This window comes from Solanum pennellii, chromosome 2 (assembly GCF_001406875.1).
Source record: "Solanum pennellii chromosome 2, SPENNV200".
Classification (NCBI taxonomy): Eukaryota; Viridiplantae; Streptophyta; class Magnoliopsida; order Solanales; family Solanaceae; genus Solanum; species Solanum pennellii.
The window spans coordinates 49,239,235-49,263,867 of NC_028638.1; the positions used below are offsets into that span (position 1 = coordinate 49,239,235).

General features: G+C 35.0%; 3 protein-coding genes across 9 annotated transcripts in view; all 3 read left to right on the top strand.

The window, feature by feature from the left end:
* Nucleotides 1-623: 623 nt before the first annotated feature.
* LOC107011438 (protein SUPPRESSOR OF FRI 4) lies at nt 624-8,330 on the top strand. Of its 2 annotated transcripts, none has more exons than XR_003576829.1 (7): nt 624-1,047; nt 2,277-2,377; nt 3,782-3,893; nt 5,425-5,822; nt 6,886-7,040; nt 7,122-7,738; nt 7,875-8,330. XR_003576829.1 is itself a non-coding variant. In XM_015210948.2 (7 exons), the coding sequence occupies exons 1-7, from the start codon at nt 854-856 to the stop codon at nt 7,944-7,946; spliced, it is 1,086 nt and encodes a 361-aa protein (XP_015066434.1). In that variant the 5' UTR covers nt 624-853; the 3' UTR covers nt 7,947-8,330. The 2 variants fall into 2 exon arrangements, 1 of the variants encoding a protein (XP_015066434.1); XM_015210948.2 differs by having other exon boundaries at nt 7,122-7,175.
* A 1,078-nt stretch (nt 8,331-9,408) lies between these two features.
* LOC107011889 (transcription factor TFIIIB component B'') lies at nt 9,409-16,034 on the top strand. 6 transcript variants are annotated; one of them, XM_027914831.1, is made up of 15 exons: nt 9,411-9,629; nt 10,043-10,104; nt 10,198-10,353; nt 10,870-11,027; nt 11,103-11,166; nt 11,348-11,529; nt 11,627-11,684; nt 11,763-12,100; nt 12,218-12,626; nt 12,707-12,807; nt 12,941-12,990; nt 13,799-13,985; nt 14,734-14,878; nt 15,204-15,334; nt 15,639-16,034. In XM_027914831.1, exons 2-15 carry the CDS (start codon nt 10,059-10,061, stop codon nt 15,780-15,782), a joined length of 2,169 nt encoding a protein of 722 aa, XP_027770632.1. In that variant the 5' UTR covers nt 9,411-9,629; nt 10,043-10,058; the 3' UTR covers nt 15,783-16,034. The 6 variants fall into 6 exon arrangements, 5 of the variants coding, with proteins under 5 accessions (XP_027770632.1, XP_027770633.1, XP_015067052.1 ...); XM_027914832.1 differs by having other exon boundaries at nt 11,348-11,508; nt 15,636-16,034; XM_015211566.2 differs by having other exon boundaries at nt 9,412-9,629; nt 15,636-16,034.
* A 1,256-nt stretch (nt 16,035-17,290) lies between these two features.
* The window catches only part of LOC107011819 (enhancer of polycomb-like protein 1), a 14,224-nt gene continuing 6,881 nt past the window's right edge, over nt 17,291-24,633 (top strand). The window contains exons 1-10 of the mRNA XM_015211472.2: nt 17,291-17,737; nt 17,979-18,108; nt 18,195-18,297; nt 19,962-20,085; nt 20,666-20,731; nt 21,681-21,719; nt 22,500-22,580; nt 22,699-22,746; nt 23,434-23,484; nt 23,649-23,717. Of these exons, the coding sequence (XP_015066958.1) occupies nt 17,588-17,737; nt 17,979-18,108; nt 18,195-18,297; nt 19,962-20,085; nt 20,666-20,731; nt 21,681-21,719; nt 22,500-22,580; nt 22,699-22,746; nt 23,434-23,484; nt 23,649-23,717 (861 nt within the window). The 5' untranslated portion in view covers nt 17,291-17,587. The remainder of the gene's footprint in view (nt 17,738-17,978; nt 18,109-18,194; nt 18,298-19,961; nt 20,086-20,665; nt 20,732-21,680; nt 21,720-22,499; nt 22,581-22,698; nt 22,747-23,433; nt 23,485-23,648; nt 23,718-24,633) is intronic.

The following is a 24,633-nucleotide window of genomic DNA, read 5'->3' on the forward strand; positions in this document are numbered from 1 at the left end:
GTTAACAAAAGGATGTAACTTGCCTTTTTTAGATAGTTGAAGAATGTTTCTTTGTTTGATGTAATAATATAAGGATGTAGTTCGAGTTTTGAGGTATAGTTAAGGAATGTTTTAGCCATCTGCTCTGAAAATTCTATAAAATAAAGTTATTAATAAATTATCGAAGTTTTAATTTTCAAAAGTTCGAATCCTTGTTATACTTAAGTTCTGAAACTCTTAAATCAAACATCAAATTGACGAATCACACTTTAAGAAGTAAAAAAATGTATTCAAATTGCAAATTTTGAACTAAAAAATCGAATTAATTCAATTCAATTTGACTTTTTAATATTTATATTCACCTCACGAATTCAATTTAAATACTTATATAAAAAACAATGAGTCTTGCCTATTAACTTGTTAAATATTTTATAATTTTAAATTTTTTTATTACCATTTTTAACAAATAAAAAAATGACAATTTTTTTTTTATTATGACCTCAATTTATCGATATTGAATTAAAATATTTAAAAAATACAACAAGTAAATATATTTGATTCCCTCCCGATTAAAGGGATAAAATATTAAACCCGTTTCACCATTTGCTTCAAAAATACTCTATATAAATAGCCATGCTCTTTTTCCAATAAAATACAAATCTACTTATAAACTTTTATTAAGTATTAGGAATTGTCTCCTCCTCCCTCACCCGTTTTTCTCAGAAACCCTAACTCTCTTCCTTGAACAGAGAGAAAAACCCCAGTGTTCAATCCCAAATCGCTTTCGGAACCCTAGCGGATCAGCACGCATTAATTTCGTCCGATTTGATTCAATTGCTAAAGGAGGAGCACTTTGGGTTTTCTGGTGAGATAAATGGGAAAGAAGAAGAAGAGATCAACCGATAAGGTATGGTGCTACTACTGTGACAGGGAGTTCGATGATGAGAAGATTTTGGTTCAGCATCAAAAGGCTAAACACTTCAAATGCCATGTTTGCCATAAGAAGCTTTCTACTGCTGGCGGCATGGCCATTCACGTTCTCCAGGTTCACAAAGAAACCGTCAGCCAGTAAGTAATTTCTTTTTTCTGATAAATCTCTAGGAACATTCTCAAAATTTTCCCTTTTTAGCCATCTGTATTGATATATATCCTGTCCTTTAGCATTGGTAGTGGTTTTTGTATGTTTTGTTGGTGCTGGTATGAAAATATTTCCATCTTCCGCAGAAGGAGACGAAATGTTGAAGCCATGAAAACTTTATGAGATATGGGTAACACGGAATTCATTGGGTGCGTGTGTCATAGTGAGTGGATGTACTACTTTTAGCAGATACCTTGAAGGCTCTTTAAGAACATAGTTTAGTTGATGTGAATATTTTGGGACACAAAAGAATTAAAAGTAGCTCGAGAATTTGGTCATACTAGAGAATGATATGGTTATTTTCAAGTTTTCATAATGTGATTGATGCAGAAAATTTAAAATTTGTTATGTAACCTGTAAGTAATTCATGTCTACTATCTTTGAAGCTAGAAAAAAAAGTGTTATTTTAGATTCTTGTTATGAATCTCTTGATACATCTTTAGAAATCATGTTGTCCCTTGATCAGTATATGTGCATTGGGAGTTCCCTGTCATTAAGAAAATTATTTCACCAAAAAAAGCATCATCTAAAATCGTTCAGTTTTTTGGTTTGTAATGTAGGGCAACATCTCCCTGAAACTATATCGATATAATATGCCCATGCCTGAAATATTTTCATTTCTATAGAATTTGCCTAATGTGAAGCTGCGGAAAGAGGTCATTTACTCTGTCTCAGAAGTTAAAATGTTATGGTAGAAGAGCATATTGTCTACCTGTTGATGCAACTAAAAGAATTGTGTATGTCATACTTATTTGGGTAGAAGAGAATACAATGGAAGCAAATGATCTATATATATGATACCTAGTCAAATTATTGAGTATTACAATAAACAGGTCCTATGGAGCAGAATAGATGTTAGGGATCCATATAGCGGACCCTAAATATTTTGGGATGGAGACAGTTGCAGTGGATGTCCTAGATGGGTGCTTCTGATGTTTAAACTTTAAAGCAAGTTTGACCTTGTTTTTCTGACCCACTTGCCACAGCAAAATTCCTAAAGCTTCTTGCCAAATTTCTTGCCTGCTCTAATTACCAAGGGATCATTTGCAGGATTGAATTCAATATGCTGATAATGTCTCATGCTACTTTTTTTTGGTTGCATTTTTATCTGTTTTTTGGCAATAAATGCATTAATCTATAGCATATTTGGCTGTTACAGGGTACCAAATGCCAAACCCGGTAGAGAGTCTACTGATATTGAAGTATATGGAATGCAAGGAATCCCAAGTGATATCTTAGCAGCTCACTATGGAGAGGAAGGTAAGAATAGTACAGGATGTGCTTAAATTTTGCCTTTTTGAACCAGCAGTGTACTCAAATGCAACCATTACTGTGAGGACAGCCATGATGGCTGATTGTTCAAAACTATGATAAAGTGGCCATGATGCTGAATTGTAGCAAGAAAATTAGTAACCTTTGATTTTGCATCTTTCTTGTTATACCAGTGTACTGGTACTGTTGAATTGCTATTCTTGTGGCAAAATAATGTTTCCTCAACATAGAGGGGAGCCTTATTATCCATCGAGTTTTGAACCATGCGTGACTGGTCCTTAGAGATTTCTTTGGCTATCATAGAAGAATGTTTTCTTAACTTGGTTTCATAAACTTAAATCAGGGTTTTGAAAATTTGAAATAATGCTACAGATGTTCAGGCCTTCTGCTTAAATTTAGCAAAGCCTACAGCTTGTATCATCCATCCCATTTTTGTCGGATGTCCTCATGCCTCCGAAGGGAAATCTGGAGCTTGTATCAATATCTCCATGCTATTGGGTTTAAGTCTCTGTTTCATTATGGGCTCCGGTGCAGCTCCACCTCTGTAGAACCCTGTATCATTCTTAAATTGGAAGCTTGTTTTGAAGCTTTTCAACCTTGCATCTTGGTAAACTAACGGCAATTGATGTGTGAATTCCTTATTCCTTATTTTCTGTCCACTGGTTTTAGGTACGGGTGTGCATTTGATTTTTCTGTTTGGTTTTGTGGATTTTTCAGTCTTTGGTTTTGAAAAAGTGTAACCTAATCCGAACCAAAATAAATTTGGTTTGGTTTTTCTCTTTTCGGGTTGGCTTTTTTGGTTCGGTTATGTCAATAATTAATAACATAATCAAGGTTATATTTGCAATTTGTAAAAAAATACAATACAAGGAGAAGTAATAATATTGAATTTCTTAGTGTACTTTCTAATATAAATCACAGATAAAACTTAAAACATAATGCTTAAAAGTATAATAGATGAACAAACATAAAATATAAACTAAATCATAATGAGAAGGCAATAACTAAAAAGAGATAAAAGTCGTAACTCCAACTTAATTCGAAACCTAAATATTTTTTATATATATATATTTCGGTTATTTTGTTCTTCCGGTTTTTATTTTTCTAAATGTGAAATCAAACAAAGTGTATTATTAATCCAAAATTAAACCAAATAAATTTGGTTTTTCGGTTTCATCTTAGTCCACACCCCTACTTTTAGGTGTTGAAAGCTTTTTACCTTTTCGTTTGAGCTTTTTAGTGCATTTCTTTGTTTGATTTAGTATGAGCTTATTGCCTTTTCAACTTTCTGCAGATATTTTCCTCCGTCACTAATAGGTCTGTTCTGTCTGCTCACTTTCATGACTAAATAAAGCTAAATATATTTCTCTGTTGGATTTTATTTTTCTGTAGAAGATGAGTCCCCAGTGAAAACTGCCAAAGTGGACATTCCATCATCCCAGTATCTTGGTGGTGCATTTCCAGGATATCCTCCCCGGGCAACTTTTGGCGCGGTGCCACCACTGTATGTTTCTAATAGAGATGCTTATTCTTTTCAGTTCCTTAGTGCTAGAATACTTTATGATACTTTCATTTTCATATGCTGTTGCATGAGTTACCTTATTTTTAAAAACCTTTCCTTTTTGGGTAGCAGCTGCGGGCTTCCCTTGTCATAAAAAAAACCCTTCCCTTTTTGTATGCTGCATGCTAAATCTTTGGATAGGGATGATTTTAATTTCTATTAGCAAGATTAATGGGGTCTGTGAGAATGCATGCCCGCATAAGATCCAGGGCAGTCTCTTCATTTTGTGCTTCAAGTGTGAAGTCAGTTCATCTTGAAGTATGTTCTCCTTGAATAAGTTTTGTTTAAGATGGACTCTCATTCATGTCGATTTATCACTATATCAAAGAGTATATTCCTTGAATAAGTATCTGTGGTCAAGACAAAACAAATGCAAAGAGTCATAGTGTTTCTTGAAAAGAAAAAAATCTTCAATTATGACTATTCAATGACACAACAATCTATAGAGAAGGACAAAATATCTATTCTTTTAAGAGGGTAACTTAAAGAATTTTAAACATGGAACCCATCCTGAGTAAATGAATTAGCAAAAAATGAGAGGCAAGCTCTCTCTTTGAACTAAAATAGTTCTTTCTGTAGTTGACTTCTGATCTTCTTAAGAACTACAACTTGCTTTTGCTTATCACTAGGGGAGGAAAGAGGGAGGTTTGGGGGGGGGGGGTTACATCTTGCTTTATTTCTCTATTCTAGGATTACCAACTGTTTCTTCTGAAAGATTTAGGAGTAGTATTACGTGATCAAACAAGCAAAGTAATGAATATACGAGATGAGGATCAAAGCTCATTAAGGTCAAACAAGCAAAATAATGAAGATATTTTTGATGTTTTAGATTACTTGTAAAAGGATAGTGCTGCTAGGGGTTCAAGGTGTAAGTTTGTAACACTTATGAGGGGAACTACATATTTGGATGTAGTATACCTATTGTGAATATGTAGATTAATTGTTACCATCCTCAAAAAAAGGGTTGAAGCTCATTATTATAGTAATGATCAGAATATCCCAGTTCCGACTTCGTTATAGTAATGGTGTGGCATAGTGTTCTGGCCTATAGGTAACACAAAAAATTGTATCCATAGGATAGTTGGGTTGTTGAAGAACAGGAGCAACAGTCTGGAGATTCCATGTTCGAATAGCCGTTACAACGCTTAGTATGAATCCATATTTTGTAACTCTTGTTGATGGTAAGGGACTAAGGTTACCGACTTCCTGGTATGGTAACACCTTACACTTGTGGATGTTAATTAGCTACCTGGTGGTTTAGTCAAGTAGCACGCAACTTGGAAAAGATACTGCCATCATTAAAATAAGAGGATGTTGGGAAACTTTAGCCTTTGCATTTATATCTTGTCAACCTTCTCATCTATATTTTGTTGTTTTTTGGGCATGTGTTGAATTTATTAGCCGTTTTAGACTTGTAATCACTAGCTCTAATAGGTGTATAAATTCTTACATGGATCCCGCCTGTTTGGTGTAGCTATAATCCTGCGCTGCCTATGCCTCCTGCTGGTTGGTCAGCCCCCCCTCGCCATCTTCCTTGGTATTCACAGTATCCTGCTGTCTCGGTTCCACCTCCTGCACTGATGGGTCTGCCACAACAACCATTATTTCCTGTGCAACATATGAGGCCTCCAATGCCAGCCACTGCACCACCAACACTTGTTGCTCCTCCAGGGCTCCCGACCCCACCTGTTCCCGTATCTCAACCCTTGTTTCCTGTTGTTCCTAATAACAATAACCTTGCCCAAAGTTCGCCATTCTCAGCGCCAATGCTGTCAGCGAGTGTGCCATTCAGCTCTGCAGTTGAAACAAAGAGCTTATTTGACCCAAACATGGGCAACAATGCTCCTGCCGCCATTGGTTATCAGATTTCAGGTATTTAAGGTCTAGAATTGTAATGTCTTTATCTATTTTGTTGAAGGTCTGACACTTTCGACATGGTTCTTGTTGGGAATTTACTAATCGCCATTTACTGTTGTGCCTTAGGATAGGATAAGTAGCTCTGTTCTGATCCTTTAGTAAGATGTAGTATTCATTTCTTGTTTTTTGAAAGTGCTTTGAAGGGAAGTGGCTGCAGTCCATAGATACCTAGAGCTAAAAACATATGTATCAAGAATTTGTATTTTTGGTGTTATAGTAGTACTCTTGATAGGAGGAATAAGTATTGGTTTTTTTACTTGTCAGGGGAAAAGATGTAGTATGTTTGGAGTGCGGGATGCAATTTAGGCCCTGTATCTATTCTGAACCATTTTGATACATTTTATAAATATTTTACTTACGAAAAAAATAAAAATGCAAAGTGTGTTTTAGTTGGCCTTGATTCTTTTCAAACTATGGGAAGTAGTTTTGACATCTTTCAGAGGGAAAATTGTCAGTCGCTTAGATGAGGTGATGGTACAAACTTCATTTGATGTACATGCTAGTATATTTTGGTGAGAAATCAGGGAAAAAATGGGCAGCCCATGATATCAGATTATTTTGTTGGTTTTAACCTTGTACAATATTTAGAGGTGTGATAGTGAGGACTAATCTCGCTGTCATCAAACTTCGCTATGAAGCCATGGGTTGGAAAATGAGATAAGAGGGTTCTTAGTTTAATTCTTGTGTATACTGATGAAATTTGACGTTGAAGCTGTTGGCTGTGGGCTACAGGCTTCGTGCACATACCATTTTTCTTATCTTCCTCACCTGATTCCTTGTGGAAGCAAAGGAAAAGGGCATCCTATTTTTTCCTCATATAGCATTTTCTGTTAAATACTATACTATGCAAGCTATCTAACCTGATTTTCTGGATGAGCTTTGCTGTAGTAGAGTTTGATTCATGCTTTTATATGTCAATCTTGGCTATGTGGCTAATGCTTATAAGAATCAAGGCTCATTTAGAATGTGGAGACGGTCTTCATTTCTTCGTTTCTCATTTCATTCACTTTTTCTGCAGTCTCAGCACCGGTAAATTCACATTCTTATGCCTCTGGCCCAAATACTGCTGGGCCCTCAATTGGTCCACCACCTGTTATTACCAACAAAGCTCCAGCTAATCAACCAGCAACAAATGAGGTCTACTTAGTTTGGGATGATGAGGCCATGTCCATGGTTAGTAGTGTTTGCGTTTTCATGTAATTAATGTCTTACAGTTAAATTGTGATACTGAGTGCTGATGTGAAATATTTTCAGGAGGAAAGAAGAATGTCCTTACCAAAGTATCAGGTGCATGATGAGACTAGCCAGGTAAGTTATAATTACCTAATACTAGTATTTGTTCCTATGAATATGGGACTTGTGTTGTAGGTTGGTGTTAGTTTCATGTCTCGGATTCAGTTGTTTACTATTCTTTCATATTCGTAAAGCAAATTTGTAAGTCTTTCCATTCTCCTTCATCTTCTTGGAAATAGCATACTCTTGGATGAGTACACCTGGTAATCAATCAATTTAGTGTATGTTTCAACCCCATTAATTAATGGGCTTCTTTTATCTTCTTTTGGCCATTCTCCGGTTGGCAAGCAATCCCTACAGTTTTGTGGTCATCAATGATTCAAGTATGTATCTTCATTATCTTTTGCTGGTAATTAAGTAATGCCATTTCTAATTACTGTGCTGCCATCCACTCAAGGGGTATCTCAGCAGAGTGCATGTAATTAGTTCTTGGATATTTCCATGTTCACTTTGAGCTTTACTTGACCTTGAAAGAGTTGGGCTGTGTGAGCAAAGCATGCATAGACCCAACAGATGTTTGCAAATTACTATGATTGTTAATATATTTAAGGTCGAAAAGTGGTTCAAATTTGGCCCAGGTCAGATTCTTTTGCCAAGTTCAGAATCTATTGTCATTGAAGCAGGCTATGATTTTGATTCAATACATTTGTGCTGATCACCTAACTTGTTTGCGCTTCTATTCTAAAATTATCTGTCTGTGTTTTCTTTTTTCAGATGACGTCAATAGATGCGGCAATAGACAGAAGAATATCAGAAAGCAGACTTGCAGGGCGCATGCCTTTCTAGACCTGACCGTTTTTGCTCTGGTTGGCAGGGTGCTCTCTGAATTGTAGGAAATTGTTTAATTGACCAAAGTTCTGCTTCAAAAAAAAGATTTGCTGGTTGTTCTGGATTCAGAGGATGGGTTTAGATGTTGTAATTTTTTAGGAAAAAAGTATTTTATGAGAGGCATTCATTTTACATAGATAGGAATGTGAAAAATGAGAAGCAAATTTGTTTTCCTACAGAATCATTCCCGTTGCGACTTAGTCATGCAACAATGTGGGTTAGCCGGGATATATATATATATATATATTTATGTAACTTGTGGTGCAATTCGCTTTCAAGTCAATACTGATTACCTCAATTCATTTGAGTAAAATTTTTATGGATAATCATATTTGAATATTATGGACTTGGGCAAATTTCTCATATATGGTCTTGTTTTTTCAAGTTTTAGTGCCCAAGCGCTAGTGGTTGGTTCCAGAAATAGATTCTGTTCACAGCCAGTTAGTCCAAACATGCTCAAGCTCTGAAATTAGTATCTATTATCCTTGGAAACACTAATTTTCTTTCAGAAGTGGGGTAAAAAATACCAGTTGGTTTGGAGGGTTTGTTGTTTGTACGGATGACCTGAAATTGAAACCCCTGCTTTTTGAGTCGAGTTTGTCACATAGGGCTTGCTTAGTGCGGTTTATATCTTTTGTGTGGTTTGAAGACTGTTACACAGTGTTTGCTCACCACAAATTGCTCGTCCAATGGGCAGAGACCGCGACAGAGTTTGTAGCGGCTGCGGGTTATTGTTGGTTTCAAAAACATATATTTTTAACATTTCAAAACACACTCAATATATTATTTTTGTGAATAATTGAATTATCACGCTTCTATATGGTAAAACTATACGGAGAGTGCTCAAGATGACGTGGATGAATTTTTTCTTTTGACAAAACTATGGAGTTTGGGCTTGTTGGATTGACTTTTGTCTTGTGACTTATAAGCAAAAAGTTATAAGTTAGGATTTTAACTTATGATTTTTGATTTATTTTTGTTATTTTGACTTTAAAATAAATGTTTATTAGCACTTTTTAACATCAAACACTTCAAAACTAATTTAACTTAAAAACACAAAAAATCAGCCAATCCAAATAGATACTTAGACTTTTATTTCTTCGAACAATCAAATGAATTACAACTAATATTTTTCATCAATTGGAACATATTTTGCAAGTTCAATGATAAAATGATTAGGACGTCTTTTGAGATTAAAACTATGCATGCATAAAAATAAATAAAATGAAACTGTCATATTATGATTTATTTTAGGAACTTAGGATAAAAGATCTTTACAAAATTAATGAAAACAAAGTAATTTGGTAAAGGCAAATAAATCAAATTGTTAATTTCTTAAGTAACAAATTAGATGATTTTTTTTTGTTAAATTTCTTAAGTAACAAATTGTTAATTTCTTAGTAATAAAAAAAAGGTAATCCGTGTTTTGTGTCAAGTGTTTACAACTGCCCAAAATTCACTAGTTAGCCCTAATTTTAGATGATTTTCCCTCTGTTTTTACTTTCCCATATTCCCTCTCATCGGCCGGCGATTTCTGCCGGTGCATCATCTCAACACACTCAGACAAAACCAAACGGTTGACGGGCTGACACCATCGCCGCTGTTCCACTTCCCCGGCCATATCTCGCGCCACCAGTAACTGTAAGTTCATCGAGTTCTGATTGGTTTTTACACTCATGGTATTTTCATGGAAAAAGAAAAGGAAAAGGACTGGTGAAAGTTATTAGGCTTTCCTTGCAAACAATCCAGCTTTGTCTTCTAAACTTCCAGGACATTTTGATTTTGAGTTTACAGAGTAAGATTTTGTAGAAATTTGTAGATTCTGCTTATGGAGCTGTTTGACATTGACATTGAAAATTGGATTATAATGAATTGATGAATTACAGAGTGAAGATAGATAAAACCCAGACCCTCGACTTTATCTTTATCCTAATTCGATGTGCACTCCCACTAAAGATCGTATATATTTTGCCTTGAAAATCTTCTATATCACATACTCTTTAAAACTGATTTTAGTGGTTATAAGTTGTCTTATCAGTTATTGTTCTTTTCAGTATTGAAAGTGTGCCCATGGACCTTTTAGATGATATTTTTGCTGGAGGTGCTTCAAAGACTGGTAAGGAGGGAGAAACTGTTTTTTCTTTTAAATTTGCAATAAAAGTTATCTTCATTCTTACAAGGTTAAGCTTAATATTATTACTTCAAGCAGTCAAGGCTGGTGGCAAGTTTCAACCCAAGGCCAAGCCCCGCCCGGTGAAGAAAGGTCCAGCTGTTGCATCCTCTTCTTTGACGTCAAAACCCACTGGTGATACTGTAGCAACTGATTACTCTGAAGGTTTTAAGAGTGCAAAAAATTCTCAAAATTGTTAGTTTTCTTGCCTTTATGTTATTGTTATCTTCTTTTCCAGAATATTTGCTGCAAAACTTGATCGCATATTAACTGTTGAGGCCCTGTGGGTCATCGAAACTGTTGAGTGCTTGTGTGCATAGTTTATGAAGAGGCAAGTAAGTGCTGTTTCATAATAAAAAAGGGAGTTAAATTAGTAACAAAAAATAAAATAACAATACCTTCCTAATTATACAAAAGATCCTAGGATTGTAACAGATTTTCACTCTCATCTGTCCATTCCAATCGACACCTAGATTAAATCAGCGAAAAAAATCAGATTTAATCTTCAGTGTTGAGTTCCTTTGTGACTTTGTCCTTCAAAACACCTTTTGTTTCTTGTTTGGAATAAGAATTTGCATCATAGACAAAGGTTCTATATTTTTTTAGCTTTTGAAATGTCATATAACATATGCATAGATAGTCTAATATTGTTCTTTATTGATGCTGTAAGAACTTCTTCAAGAATGATTTTCTGTTGTTAAATGTAAGCAGGCGATGAACAAAGCCCCGTGTTGGCAGAACCTTCCTTGGGGCGTCCTCTTGCTGCAGAAACTTTGGTTCCATCCGTTGGTTCAAGTCTAGATGCAAGTATGGTAATAACTGATAACAATGAAGATTGGAAATCTTGCTTTGAGAAATCTGAGGGAGAGGTGATATTTTCTTATCCATATCTTGACCAGGTTAACAAACCTTTTGTATCCTTGTTAAATCTCTTCAGTTTTCAGAATGCAGACATATATATAGGTTTGGATTCATTTGATGATTTACTTCCTCACTCAAGTGGCATAGGTAACAACTAATCTTCTTCTGTTCTCTCATTGCTGAATTTTCCTTCATAATTGCTATTAATTGGAACTTGATTTTGGATGCTGCAAAAGGGTTCTCTTCTTTTGAATAATTGGCCAATTATAGATTAAGTCATTAAAATTCTGTGCTGCATATAATTCTGAGAGTTGTAGTCCTGCTACAGATCCATCTGCTGCTCATGCTGCTGGTGCAGAGAAGCGACAAGAACAGCTTTTAATTCCAGTTTCTTCAGTTGATGATTCAGCTCATAGTGCTTCCAATCTTCAATCTGATGAGGTTGCAGCAGGCCAAGATCCATTAACATTCCAAGCAAGTGTTCTTTCTGTTAGTGGAAGTTGTCAGATGGTCAAATTCATGTCCTTCCTTTATACTCTGAATAGAGAAGCATTGCCACTTAAATTCCTTGGCACACTTACGAAAACTCCAGCTTTGTTGGTTGCAGGAAATGGACACCTACTCTTCCTTGGAAGCTGATATCCTTGGGGTAACTACTATATCTGGTATGACTGAATTTTTAGGTTCTGCACTAGTACCAGGTTATATCCTGTGCTCCTTCTAAATTTCTTATCGTTATTCAGGGCAGAGTAGAAGATTCCAACCCAAGCCCAAGTTACAAGTATACAGAGAAAGATATGATACAATAATTCCTGATTTAGATGTAGGAGAGTCTGTGTCATGTCTGCCAGATTCACAATCCGTTCATTCTGAAATGGATTTTGTGAATTCTGAGAAGGAACATGGATTACCTGCTGCTGATGTCCTTGATTTCTCAGTCAGAGGATTTGATAATAATATTATTACAGAATCTGCACATGAGTTCCCAGTTCATGAAGAATATGTTGTTGAGGCTTCTCTTCCAGATGCTGACATCCCAGCAAATCACTCTGAGGCTACTTCTCAAATGCCTGAGGAATCTGTAAATCCTTAACTTGTTTTTTTGTATTCTTTCAGTTATTTCTCTAATTTATGCAATGGTTTGCCTCGTTGGAGTCCTTTGTTCCTCTTCTTAACCCGCTTGCAACTGTCTTTTTAGGTACCACAGAGGCCTAAGAATAAAAAGCAAAAATTCCCTGCATCTGAACTTTCTGCAATTAGTGAAGAGAACGGAGAGAGTAAAGAGAACGGAGAGAGTAGATCATTAAGGAGTAGAAGAAAGTCCGTGAATGCATCTAGACTAGTAGATGAGTCTGATGAAGACGTAATTGGTGATGGGGAATATGTGCCTGAACATCCTAATGATTCTGTTACAATTGGGAATGATGAGGAGTTTTTGGTGGAAAATGACTCACAAGGGAAAAAGGTACAGAAGAAGTCCAAGAAAACAGTTACTAAGGAAGGAAAACGAGTTAGGAAGAGTAAAAAGACTGCTGAAGCTTCTGATCAGGCAGCCAACAAGAAGCCTAAGAAGTTTTCTCATTCCACTCGTCAAAAGAGGAGAACAGGTAATCCTAGTGGGTATTGCTTCCGTTTGGGTTAGTTATAGCTATGATTGTTTGTTGACCAGGAACTTCCTTGTTTACAGTGGACAAGGCTTTGCTTGAGGCTCCCATGGATGAGATTGACTATTCAAAGGTGCCTATTAAGGATCTAATTTTATTAGCTGAGCACAGAGAGCGGTTGGCGGTACGTTTCTTCTATATTTTTCTCTTGTTTGCCATCAACCTTTTATAACAAGGAAAAATTAAAATGATAAATTTTGTTATTTGATAGTCTTCCTTGATTCTCTTGTTTCATTGCTTGCCATCCTTACTTGCAGAAAAAAGATGCAGCAGTGTCACAGATACCTCCTCCTACTACAGATCAGAGGTATCAGAAGCTTATGTGCAATTAATAACATATACTAATCTACATTAATCTTTTGCTTTGTTTGTGAAAAAAATACTAATCCTTGTTTAACCATTTGCTTAGTGTTTCTCGTTTACTCCATAGTTTAATATATCTGTTCTTGTTGATAGTGAAAATGTAGATGATGCGTATAGGTTATTGTTGGCTCAACACATTCTATTTTTTATTCGCAACGTCTGCTTCTAACTATTTAAGAGCATCACTGGTCTTTCTTATATTGTCTACAGCTTCATTATTTTCTTTACTTTTAGAACTGTTCTAATTACCACTCCAACAACTCTCGTATCAATTCCTTTTTAATGTTTCTCTTGACCAATTTATAATGGTCCTATGGGGTCTATTGTGAGAAATTATTTTCGTTAGTCATAGGTAAATGATAAGAGACATGCCACTAGTAAATACTTCATGCTTAAATACATTATATAATATGTGCTCCTTCAAGCCAATTTATATATTAGGAGGTCATACTTAGGTAATCTTCGACGTGGTTTGAGATGTATAATTTTCATATCTAATATGAGAAATAATTGTAAAGTACTCTAATTCAATTTTGGACACTTAAATTGTATTTCCGGAAGGTAAAATTATCAGGACAATAGATCTTAGAAGTTCGATGCATGCTGGAATAGCTTTGTTATCAGTTATTGTTTTTTTTGTGTCGAAGTGCACAATTTTACTTGTGCTGGATGGTGTTGCATGTATTTTTGCCTTTGGGACGAAACCCTTTCCTTTTCAAGTGACAGTTTCTTCATGACTTGTGTTTGTGCAGTGCTGGTGCATCTGTTTCTAATTATGATGAGGATGAGACCTATGCTTCAGATGAAGATGGGGAAGCTGATGATCATAATAAAAGTACTATGGGTGAAGATACTTCTTCCTACTTCAATTATCAGACTTACATGGACAAAACCCCCAGCACAAGGTGGTCAAAACAGGACACAGAACTTTTCTATGAGGTACACCCCTTTCATTTGTAGCCTACTGAATGATGCACAAGTAAAATTGGGAGATAGTTGAAATTCGATCAAGAAAAATAAGTTTTAAATAGGGGATCTTACAAGTGCAACTTATAAAGTGCACAAGTTATTAGCAGATTCACCTATGCATTCCACATCAAAGTTTGTGGAGTCTTTCATAGATCCGTCAATTCTGTTCAAAATCAAATTTGCTTCAATTGTTGAGACCTTCCTATGAGATAGCAGTGAAAGACTCCTGTTGGACATGCTTGTTGGTATTTATTTATTGATAACTGTTGCTTTGTTTTCTTTATTTTAGATAAGGTCCTTTTCAAATATTACATGAATATACTTATCCAAGTGAATTGTGGGATTCAAAGGCACCCATAACAACGACATACCCACTGAGGTCCCACAAGTGGGGTGTGGGAGGGTAGAGTGTCCCAGAGTCCCAGACCTTATCCCACTACCTTAGGTATCCATACCGAAGCATATGGGATAAATTCCCTTTTATATTGTAATTGTTAAGTTTTATGTGAAGAGTAGGGGAGCAGACCCCAGATGCAACGAGTATTCAGGTATTTGAAAGATTATACAACTGTTGACTTGAAGGTGTCATGACACCAAATAGAGCTAATGGATAAAGATGCTTTATGTGATTGGCATAAATGGTACCGTGATGCACTCCATACACTTTTGTTCTTTTTCCTTGGTATGCTCTTAAACATTTAAACAAACTTGTCTTCAGGCTGTGCAGCAGTTTGGGACAGATTTATCCCTTATACAACAACTTTTTCCTGGCCGGACACGTAGACAGCTAAAGCTAAAATACAAGAAAGAAGAGCGGCAAAATCCATTTAGGCTTCATGATGTTCTAACAAATCGTTCGAAAGGTAAATGTTCAACTTTCTCTGCTGCACTCACATCTATATATTTTGCCAAAGACTCGTTGTTATGATAACATTTCGTTTTAAATGGGTGTAAAATAGAGTTTGGGGATGCATTGTATGAATGCAACTTTTCTTTTTCATCCAATAAAGAGTAATGTTTCATCAACATGACAAGTATGCACCACTTAAATTTTCCTTCTATGTCATCAGACCATCAAAGAGGGAAAAAGGATCATTGACCTGAAGAAGAGAGCCTTCTTTAGTAAAATGTGTCACATTTTTTTGAAGTTTTCTATAGAGGTTTTACATGATACTATACTTGTTGCAGATCATTCCCACTTCGAACGAGTAATCGAGCATTTAAAGCAAATTGAAGCTGAGGAATTGCAGTACGCTGATAAAGACGAGTCAATTGACTTGACTGGGGAGGAGGAAATGGAGGGGAATCAGGAGATCTGTGTATGAATCTTCTCTTGCTTCTCATCATCTTTCTTTTATATCTTTCTCTAGTGGGGGGTGGGGGGTGCAGTCTCTTATCTATTATGTTTCTTTTCTATAATGTTATATCTGCACAATGCATCATTATACTAATGCACATGTCATTATGATGTTTTTTTGTGCTATTACCTGGCTGGAGAAATTAAGGAGGAATGTGGCTACGTGGTTTGAGTAGACTATTATCAGGGTTGTTTTCGAGAAATTATCTTTTTATCCTCTTTTTTCTTTCCGATTCCTGATTCTGGATAATGATTGAGCACAGCAGGAAGAAGCGAAGTCTGAACATGTTGAGGAAAAAGAAGTTGAAACAGTGGAGCAAGATGTTCCGGGAATGGAGAACCCAGTTAAGGAGTATGATGATGATGAAGATGATTTCATGAAATGGAGTCAGTATACGAGTGAAGTGTGAATGTTAAGTTTCAGTTAATCTATATTCTCCTGCCACAAGGATCTTTACATCTCTTTTTGTTGTATTCCTTTTTGAACTCGGGCCAACAATATGGCGTACTTGAGATAATCATTTCAACGGAATATAGCAAAAGGGGCAAGTGTTATTTATATGTATTGACAATGTAAAGAAAATTTGTTCTGATAAGTCAGTTTAATCGTGTAAAAAATTCTTCGTACTACTAAAGTTGAAATATTCAACAGTATACTCTCATATTTAGGAGCGAATGTGAACTAGTTTATTCTTTCTAGTCTAGACTAATATAATAGACAGATAGATTAATAAATATACCATGTCATTTATGCAAACTCTAGTTTCGTCTTTATGTTGTTAAAGTTATACAAAAATGGTATCTGTAATATTGTGAAGTAATGTTTTATAAAGCGGAAGTGCCACAACGAAGAAATTACTAAAATTTTCATATTTGATGAGAATATACTAATATATAAATGATGTAGAATATTGAACCAAAAACACATATTTTAATGGATTGAATATCAAATATACATGATCAATTTTTATTTTTTTTTAGTGATACAAACAATCTAATTATGGTAGAATTGTTATTGGTTGAATCCTAATATGATAAATGTCCATACGGATGCCCATAACCCATTTAAATTGCCTAGCCTTTGAATTAAGATAATTATCGATACAAAATCCTCATGAACTAAAATGAACTATTAATTAACTGCTTTGTTTTATTTGTTTAAATTAGATAAGCTCGAAGAAGCTTAAAAGAATAGGTGATTTAAAGTCAAAATTTAGAAAAAAAGTCTTTATTTATATATATATATATATAAATTCTCATAAATTATAAAAATATATATTGTAATTGAATATAATTTAATAACTATTTTTTCTTTTTTCAATTGGCATGACATTTTTTGTAATATTTGTAAGACAAGAATAGATTTATATAAAATATTGTACATTACACAGTGACATGAATGTTTAAATCTTCTTTTTTTAAATTAGAATTCTGAAAACTTTTTCAATAACATTATTTGTTATATAAACTATTACAGTTATTCTAAAAGTGTGTAAAATCTAAATTAAGAACTTTATTTATTTGAATATGTTAATTAGAGTATTATGTTCTTTTATCTATATAATATTTCGTACAAAAAATAATATTATAGTGATTAGAAGACATATAAAGGCAAGACAATATTTTTTAAAATTTAATTATTTGATAATTTAATTAATTTAAACAAGAAATGTTTAATAAAATATCTCAAAAAATTAAAGATAATTTTACAAAATCAATATTAAAACACGATTGATTTAAATTGAAGTGAATTAAAAAAATTAAGAAATAAAAAAAAAGTAACTGTTAAGTTTTTGAATTATAAGTATGTGAATAACGAAATTACAAAAATATGTGCATAAAATTAGTAAAGATGAGCAACGAAGTTTTAATTAATGGTAACAATAAAAATACATGATTGTTTTTATATTCTTACTTATTATTATTAGGTATGTTGTTTCTTCCATATGTTAATACGGTGCTTCTCACTATTTACATCGCCTTCATCATCAGATCTGGTTGTCTATTTTATGTATGTATCTTCTTCATCTGGTTTTGGTTCTTCCTTTAGTTTCGAATTTGTTTCCTTTTTGTGTATCTTCGGTATTTGAGCGAACTGAATTTGGGGGGTTTTGGTTATTTTTTGGGGCCTAAAGCCACTGCTTTAGTGGCTTTAGGGTTGAGTCGCCGAAGTAGAACAGAGTAAATTTTGTGTGGGTAATGAGCTCAATTGATAATGAGTAGACTCTCATTTAGACCGCGTCCTCTTGACATTCACAAGAAGTTGCCAATTTTAAAATCTATCAAGGATTTTGAGGATGATGATTCCCAGACTAATACACGGAACCTTATCCTTCGTCTCGCTGCTGAAGCTACAGAAAATGAGGTTTTTGAGCTCAATCCTTGTAGTTTTATGCTATATTGCATTGCATGGACTATCTGTGATATAAATTTGCATGCATGAATTCTTCATTCACTATAACTAACTCTTCTATGTTTTAAGTTAACTTTCCGAAGTTAAAATTTTCATAACGTACTTGGTCTTAATCATGACACACATTACTGCCGTGCTGGTGAATTGTGCCTGTACTTAAGCTTATTATGTTGGACAATAATTTATTCTCCAGGTGCCACAAACTTCTAGCAAGAAGTTGGCTCCTGAAATACCTACTCCTGAGTATGTGATTGTGGATACATATGAAAGAGATTATTCGCCCACCTTTGGGCAGCCAACATCATATATACATGCTAGAGGAGGTACGTCTAGTGTACTGTACTGGGGGCGAATGTTGTTAGTATCATCTGAGTAGTAACTTCTGAAACTTTGTTAAAATTTAATGTAGCTCGGGCTGAGATTGGAGAATTTGTTGAGTATGATCTTGACAATGAGGATGAAGATTGGCTTCAAGAGTTCAACAGAGAAAGAAAAGTTCTTGCAGCTGAAAAGTAAAAAAAATCTTAAACCATGCTTCTGTATACCTACTGTGTTACATTTATACACGCATCCACATACACAACTTTCCTCGAGACATTTGCTCTTTTTTTTTTCCCTATGGTTGGTTCATCCTTTATTTTTGTTTCCTCACGTCGCTGCTAGTTGGATGTGTTTGCATTCACACGGAGAGTATGTTTGCATTCACATGGGGAGTAATTAAATCTGGTACTTGTGGGAATTATTTTGAAGAATAGAAGTAAGAGACGCTAAAATCTACGTGAGGGTAATTGATATATATCATAGCTGTATTGCATAATCACACACACTATGGCACAATGCACCAGAGACTAGAGAGCTTAGCTAACCAAATACTCCAGGTATGAGGAAGAGAGGAAGGTGGACAGAAGCCATTCTGTAGTCACAGCACAACTCCTTTAAACTATACACTTAGCTAATTAGCCAAACCGTAAAGTACCTAGGACAATCCATGCTTATACTGAATGAAAACCACCTAGTGAAGGATAAGCTCAAATAATGGTGCTTTCCTGAAGAGCTCTCTTTTTAAGAAAATCATTTCCATTGTTATATCATGCTAGCGTGCTTGGATGAAGCAAACTGACATTTCCTCTGATCCCAAGCAAATTTTGTGCTGTCTTAACATGGAGAGACAGGTCACTTATGACATTGTAATATTGATGGATTTGATGTTAAAGACTTAAAAGCTTACAAACTTGGGGCTCTTCTTAGACCTTACTTGACCTTCCACTGATATCTGAGTCGGATTTCAGTTTTTTGTCTGTTAGTCCTTTTGTGACATGTTGGTTTCCACATGAAAGATACTATTTCCTTTATGCTGAAGTTGCAAAAGTTGTTTGACATCACCTTCTGTCCTAGAAGCATACAAACTTAGGGGTCGTTTGGTTGGTAAACAAGTTAAACATAAATTATAATGTGGGGATTGAATAATGATGGAATCATTTAGTGTATATGCTTTTATTGGTAGATGTTTGTTTCTTTTAACTAAAATTGGATATTGGGGTATAATAAAATACATATGTTTGGTTTTAAACTAGGTTAATTGGGATAAACTTTTTTTTTCGATTTTAAACTTGACTTTTCTAAAGAACTACAGGAGAAGAGTTTTGGAGAAGGGCATCTAAATCATTTTGGTGTTTTATCCTGGTATTGTTATCCCACATTGAGTGTGGTAGAAAAATAATGCCAGAATTGCGGTATAATCCCAGAATCAAAAGTTCAACCATATGCGAGATAAGATGATCCTTTTTTTTCCCTGGACTGTTATCCTTATTAATAAAGCAGACAACCCCTTAAGTTTTATTCTAGTATATCTTTCCGACACCATAAGCTAAGTACTGGACCTGAGTTTTGCTTCTTAGAGCTGTCATGTTTGTTGCTCTCCTACTTTCTTGCACTCCTTTCTCCATTTTCCGCAAGCTACTTTTAGTCCCTTTAATTATTTTATCTTTAATCTGTATTTGGCTTCAGGTTTCTGATGCTGAGTGTAATTTGTCTATGATCTATGTATTTCATCCTGTTCTTTTCCTCTCAATATGATGTGCCATTTTTTCTATAAGGAATACAATATGCCTAATTCAAGACTTGAATTTCGTTTATTGATCATAGGCAAAAAAATCACTTCTGTTTCCTGATACAGGTTGGAGACAATTTTGTATAAACTAGAAGTTTTAGATCACAAGGCCCGAGAAAGAGCAGGAGTTATAGCAAATACGCTTGGATCGCCAGTTCCTGTGCTTCTAAGTTTTGATGCTGCTGTTGAGGTAAAAGCTAGCTCTTCTTGTTAGTCTGTTGATTTTGCAAGTTTAACTTTGTCTTTCGTGTTGCATTGTTATTTAAAGAATCCACTTTGCAATTTTTGATATTGTTTACTCTAATAAGAACTCCATATGCTGTAGTTGTAACTTTTATGTGGACCTACTGGAGAATTCATGTTCATTATTGCAAGACTGTTGCAAGCTACTTAAAAACTAGAAAATCTTCCATCATTATACAAAAACTAGAGCCATTTCCTGCGCTTTGCAATCCTTTTCGCTTTCGCATTATCTAGCCTCTATTCACGAAAAACTAGCCTCTATTCTCTGAAAATGCTCAAGTTCTGCTATTATAAGATACATGGATTCTTTATGTTTGTTGCTGACATTGGAAATTGTGTTCGTTTCTTCAATTTGAATAACATAACTTGTACATGATCTTTGTACATCTTTCTTCTTTTTGGATATTCCTATTCTTAGCTGTTTTGACTTTTTTACTTTCTGAGATTTTTTGCTTCTCTGAATGTAGTGAGGTTCAGTTTTCCTACTTATTCATCATTTGTTTCCCTTTTAATGGTTTTAAATCCAGGCCTTGCAATCTTTATCCATTAAATATGGAGTATTCCAGTCTATTTATAATTACTGGAAGGATAAGGTATGTACTTCTCACCACTTTCGGTTGTATAATTGGTTAACACACATGTTCATCAGAAGAAAAAATATGACAAACACGCTGTTAATGGGGTTCCATGTCGAGACATTCAACAAGTTATGTTGGGAGATTCTTGTTTGTTTGCCTCCACCAAAATCTGAAAATTTGCTTTCACACTACTGATATATTCACAAAGCTTATATTCTACTTAATAAGCCTGTTTCCCTGTTATTCTCTTACTCATAACCTTTCTTGTAAGTTTTGAGGTCATCGCTTAATATAAGCGGCTTCCATCTAAAGGTGCTAAAGCATAAATGTATTTTCTTCTTATTTTGTAACCTTTTATGGGGCAAAGTTTGGAGAGTGGGTGGGATGTCTGTAACTATTTAATTTGACATTTGTTAGCAGATGTTACTTCTGATAAGGAACTTGTTGAAGGTCGTGGAATTGCTGATTTTGATCGAAGATTACGTTGCTGGATTTGTCGTCATTATGAATCTGACCCTTTCATTTACATCTTGAGACCTCGTTCTTTTGCCCTGTATTCTGAATAAGTTTGTATTTTTTTAAAATTGGAAAATAGTTTGAGGATGGGTTATGAGCAACCCATCATGTGTGTTCCATAGGTTTGTATAGATTTGTTTTTTTCCAGAGATGATGAGATTAATTGTAAATCAATTTGAGAATGTGTTAAAAGCATCCCCATTGCATATCAGCAAATGTTTATGCGGTGTAAACAATGAAAACTTATCCTCCATCTTGTATGTTACAGATTTTAATTGGAAATTCGGGATCACATTGATTGTTCTTTATGTATAATATTCAATATGAAAGCTCCAAATGCTTGATTACTAGAGCCTTGATGTTGCTTCTTATCAGAATTAATAGAGTCGATACATGTGTGGTCCTTAAAGATGAATCCTCATGCAACCTTATGTTTTTTTTTAATTAGCGGGAGCGGTTGCAGAAGCCTTCTCTTCGGCGTTTGCAGGTCAGTTCAACAATCCTAATTTGTAAATTCAGCTGAGTGATTTGAATTATTATTCTAACACTAATAGTTATTTGATTTTTTCAACATGCCTCTCGCATACGATCCTTTTTCTTTTTTCATGGGCCAAGTACATAGAAATTCTTTTTGATATTGGATGGTGGTGAAACTCGAATCCGGTCTCTGCAACTATGTTGAACTGCGTGACTATCTCATCTAAAAGGTTTAGATGAGATAGTCAGACACTTCAACATTGTATCAAGCCAGGCCCGCCCAATTCTTGTTTCACTGATGTTGGGCCCCCATATTATTTTGTCCACTCTCCAGTTGGCAGACCTGGGTGCGTGGGTGGTTTTGAATTGTCCTACATTCGTGGGTAGGAGGCAATTTGTCTCCTTATATAGTCTTTGGGCAATCCTTATCTCTTGAGCTAGCTTTTTAGGTTGCATTAGGTCCAATTTCCATTTTTTCAGTTAATACTATATAGTTGTTGATTTAATCTTATTCCGTAGTTGTCTTGTCTGCTTCTTTATTCTGTTTATTGAACCACTTTTGGATTTGGATCTGCAGTCCTGTTTGACTGGTACTTTCAGCAATAACTCTTACATTCTACCTTGGCCATTGGGTGATCAATGATTACTATGTTTTCTCCATACCTAATAAAAAAATGTGCAAATCGTGTCATTATTATAGCATGATGAAGATTTGATGTTCTTTGGTTTTATATGACTGTATTTTCTGCTGTTGATTATCTGACTACTGGTCATTGCTGTCATTTTGAAGCCGCCTCCACCAGTTAACGACACGAATCCTTATAATGTATTTAGGCCAAGGGAGAAGGCCCACAGACTTCATACAAGAAGGGTATTCCATCTATGACTGTCCTAATCTTGTTGTGTAAAATTTCTTATTGACAATTTAATTCTTGTGGAATTTTGTTTGTGTTAACGGAGAACCTGTGACTTCCTTTTTTCTTTAACAGATGCAAAGGAGGGAAAACAATGCACAGTCATTTGAAAAGCTTCGCCAGGTGAATCCAACGACGAATTTAGCTCTTATTTCTTGATCTATCCTCTAAAATGAAATACCCATCTACCTATGATTGTCTATCTTGACAGTTCCCTGTGTATTGGCCAAGGTCATTCTTTCATGTCATATTTGCTTATCATCATCCCAGTCCAGCTGCGCCCAGAATCATAAGCTTCTTTGCCACCAGATGTATATACTATCCATCATTTTCTTTCATTCAGATATAACAGCTTTGCATTAGGTTCGACATGAATTGCTGAAACAATGCCAAATTATTGCAAATGTTGCACATAAATTTCTCTTTTCCCTTTAGTGGATCTAGACATCCATTTTAAGATGATGGTGACTATTCAATCAAATATTGCTTTCTTGCCAACTGCAAGTTGTCACATCATTTCTTATTTGAAGATTTTGTTGTATCAGTTTCTCTTGTTTGATTAATGAACTTCTTGTATGTAGGAATACGGTGATATGACAGTGATGTGTGGTAGTTTAATACCTAACAATAATGATCTAAGAATCTAACAGCTGTTCCCTACATGATTTTTCTGTGGCACATAGCCTCTATACTTGGCGAGCGTGATAGACTGCATTAGTAAAGCTTCTCTGGCTATAGATGAGTTGATGCTACATCTGATTTGGTCCTTTTCTCATAGGAAATTTACTTGTATCATTTCACATTATCCAGGTTAGGCGCAACCTTGACCAAGCAAAGATCATTCTTGAGGCTCTCATCAAGGTTTGTATTTCTTAACAGTTACTAATATATATATTGGTGCATTGGATAAATTGTGGGTATGAATGGGATACTGGACTTCAAGAACAAGGTTCAGTCCCAATACCAATTGATTCCTTATGATCTGCACAGTCGACAGTCATTTTCCCTGATCTTATTGTGTGCAGAGAGAGGAGAAGAAGCGAGAGGTTATTGATAGTGAGATTAGCCTCCAGAGACTTCAAATGAAACACAAGGTATGTGCGTAGGGTTACTATCTAGTCTATCCTCTTCGTTTTTTCACCATTTTTACCATATGATACTTATCAGCAGTAATAGTAGTATCATTAGATAATATTCTCTCTTATTCTGTCTCGACTGGAAATAGATTATCTGCTTTCTGTTTTATTGTGATTGCATTTAAGATTGACAAATTGAGGTTTTACTGTAATCTTACATGCAGCTCCGGAGCAATTTCTAATTGCTGTGCTGAAAAGAAATTCAGCTGCCGACTAAAAGTTGGTTTACGGAATAGAGTGATAGTAGTTTTTTTCTTAAAAAAATAAATGGAAAAACTAGTAGGTTGGAGAGGGAATAGCTCTTTACTGCAATAGATAACTTAAATGTGGGTGCAGATATTCCTTGTCAAAATTGTCCTTCTTAGTCATATTACAATATCATTAGGCCTTTTCCAAGTATCAAATGTAACTGGTTATTCTCCTCAGGGCAGTGTTGTGGACGGCGAGAGGCGACAAAAGGCGACAAGGGCCTGCCTCGCCACGCGGCGAGGCGCTTGCCTTTTTGAATAAAGGCGCCAATTAATACCAAAAATTAAAAATATTTAATTGCATATTTTATCCAAAGTCTTAATAGCAATAACACATATTAGCAAATATTCAATTCAAAAACCAATAGTAGATACTAAAATGTCTAAAACTTTAAAGACCAAACAATTCAAAATACAATAAACCAAAACTTTAAAAGTCTATTCTTCTTCAAAATTATCCAACTCTTGAAGATCAAAATCCTCTACATCATTATATTGCTCTTCATCTTCTTCCTCCTCGTATTCTTCATCAATTAGTGTCCGAGTCCTACTTGAAGATGAACTTGTAGATGTACTTTCTACTCCTTTGCCCTTGTCAAGTACTGTTGATCTTGAAGAAAGTCCCC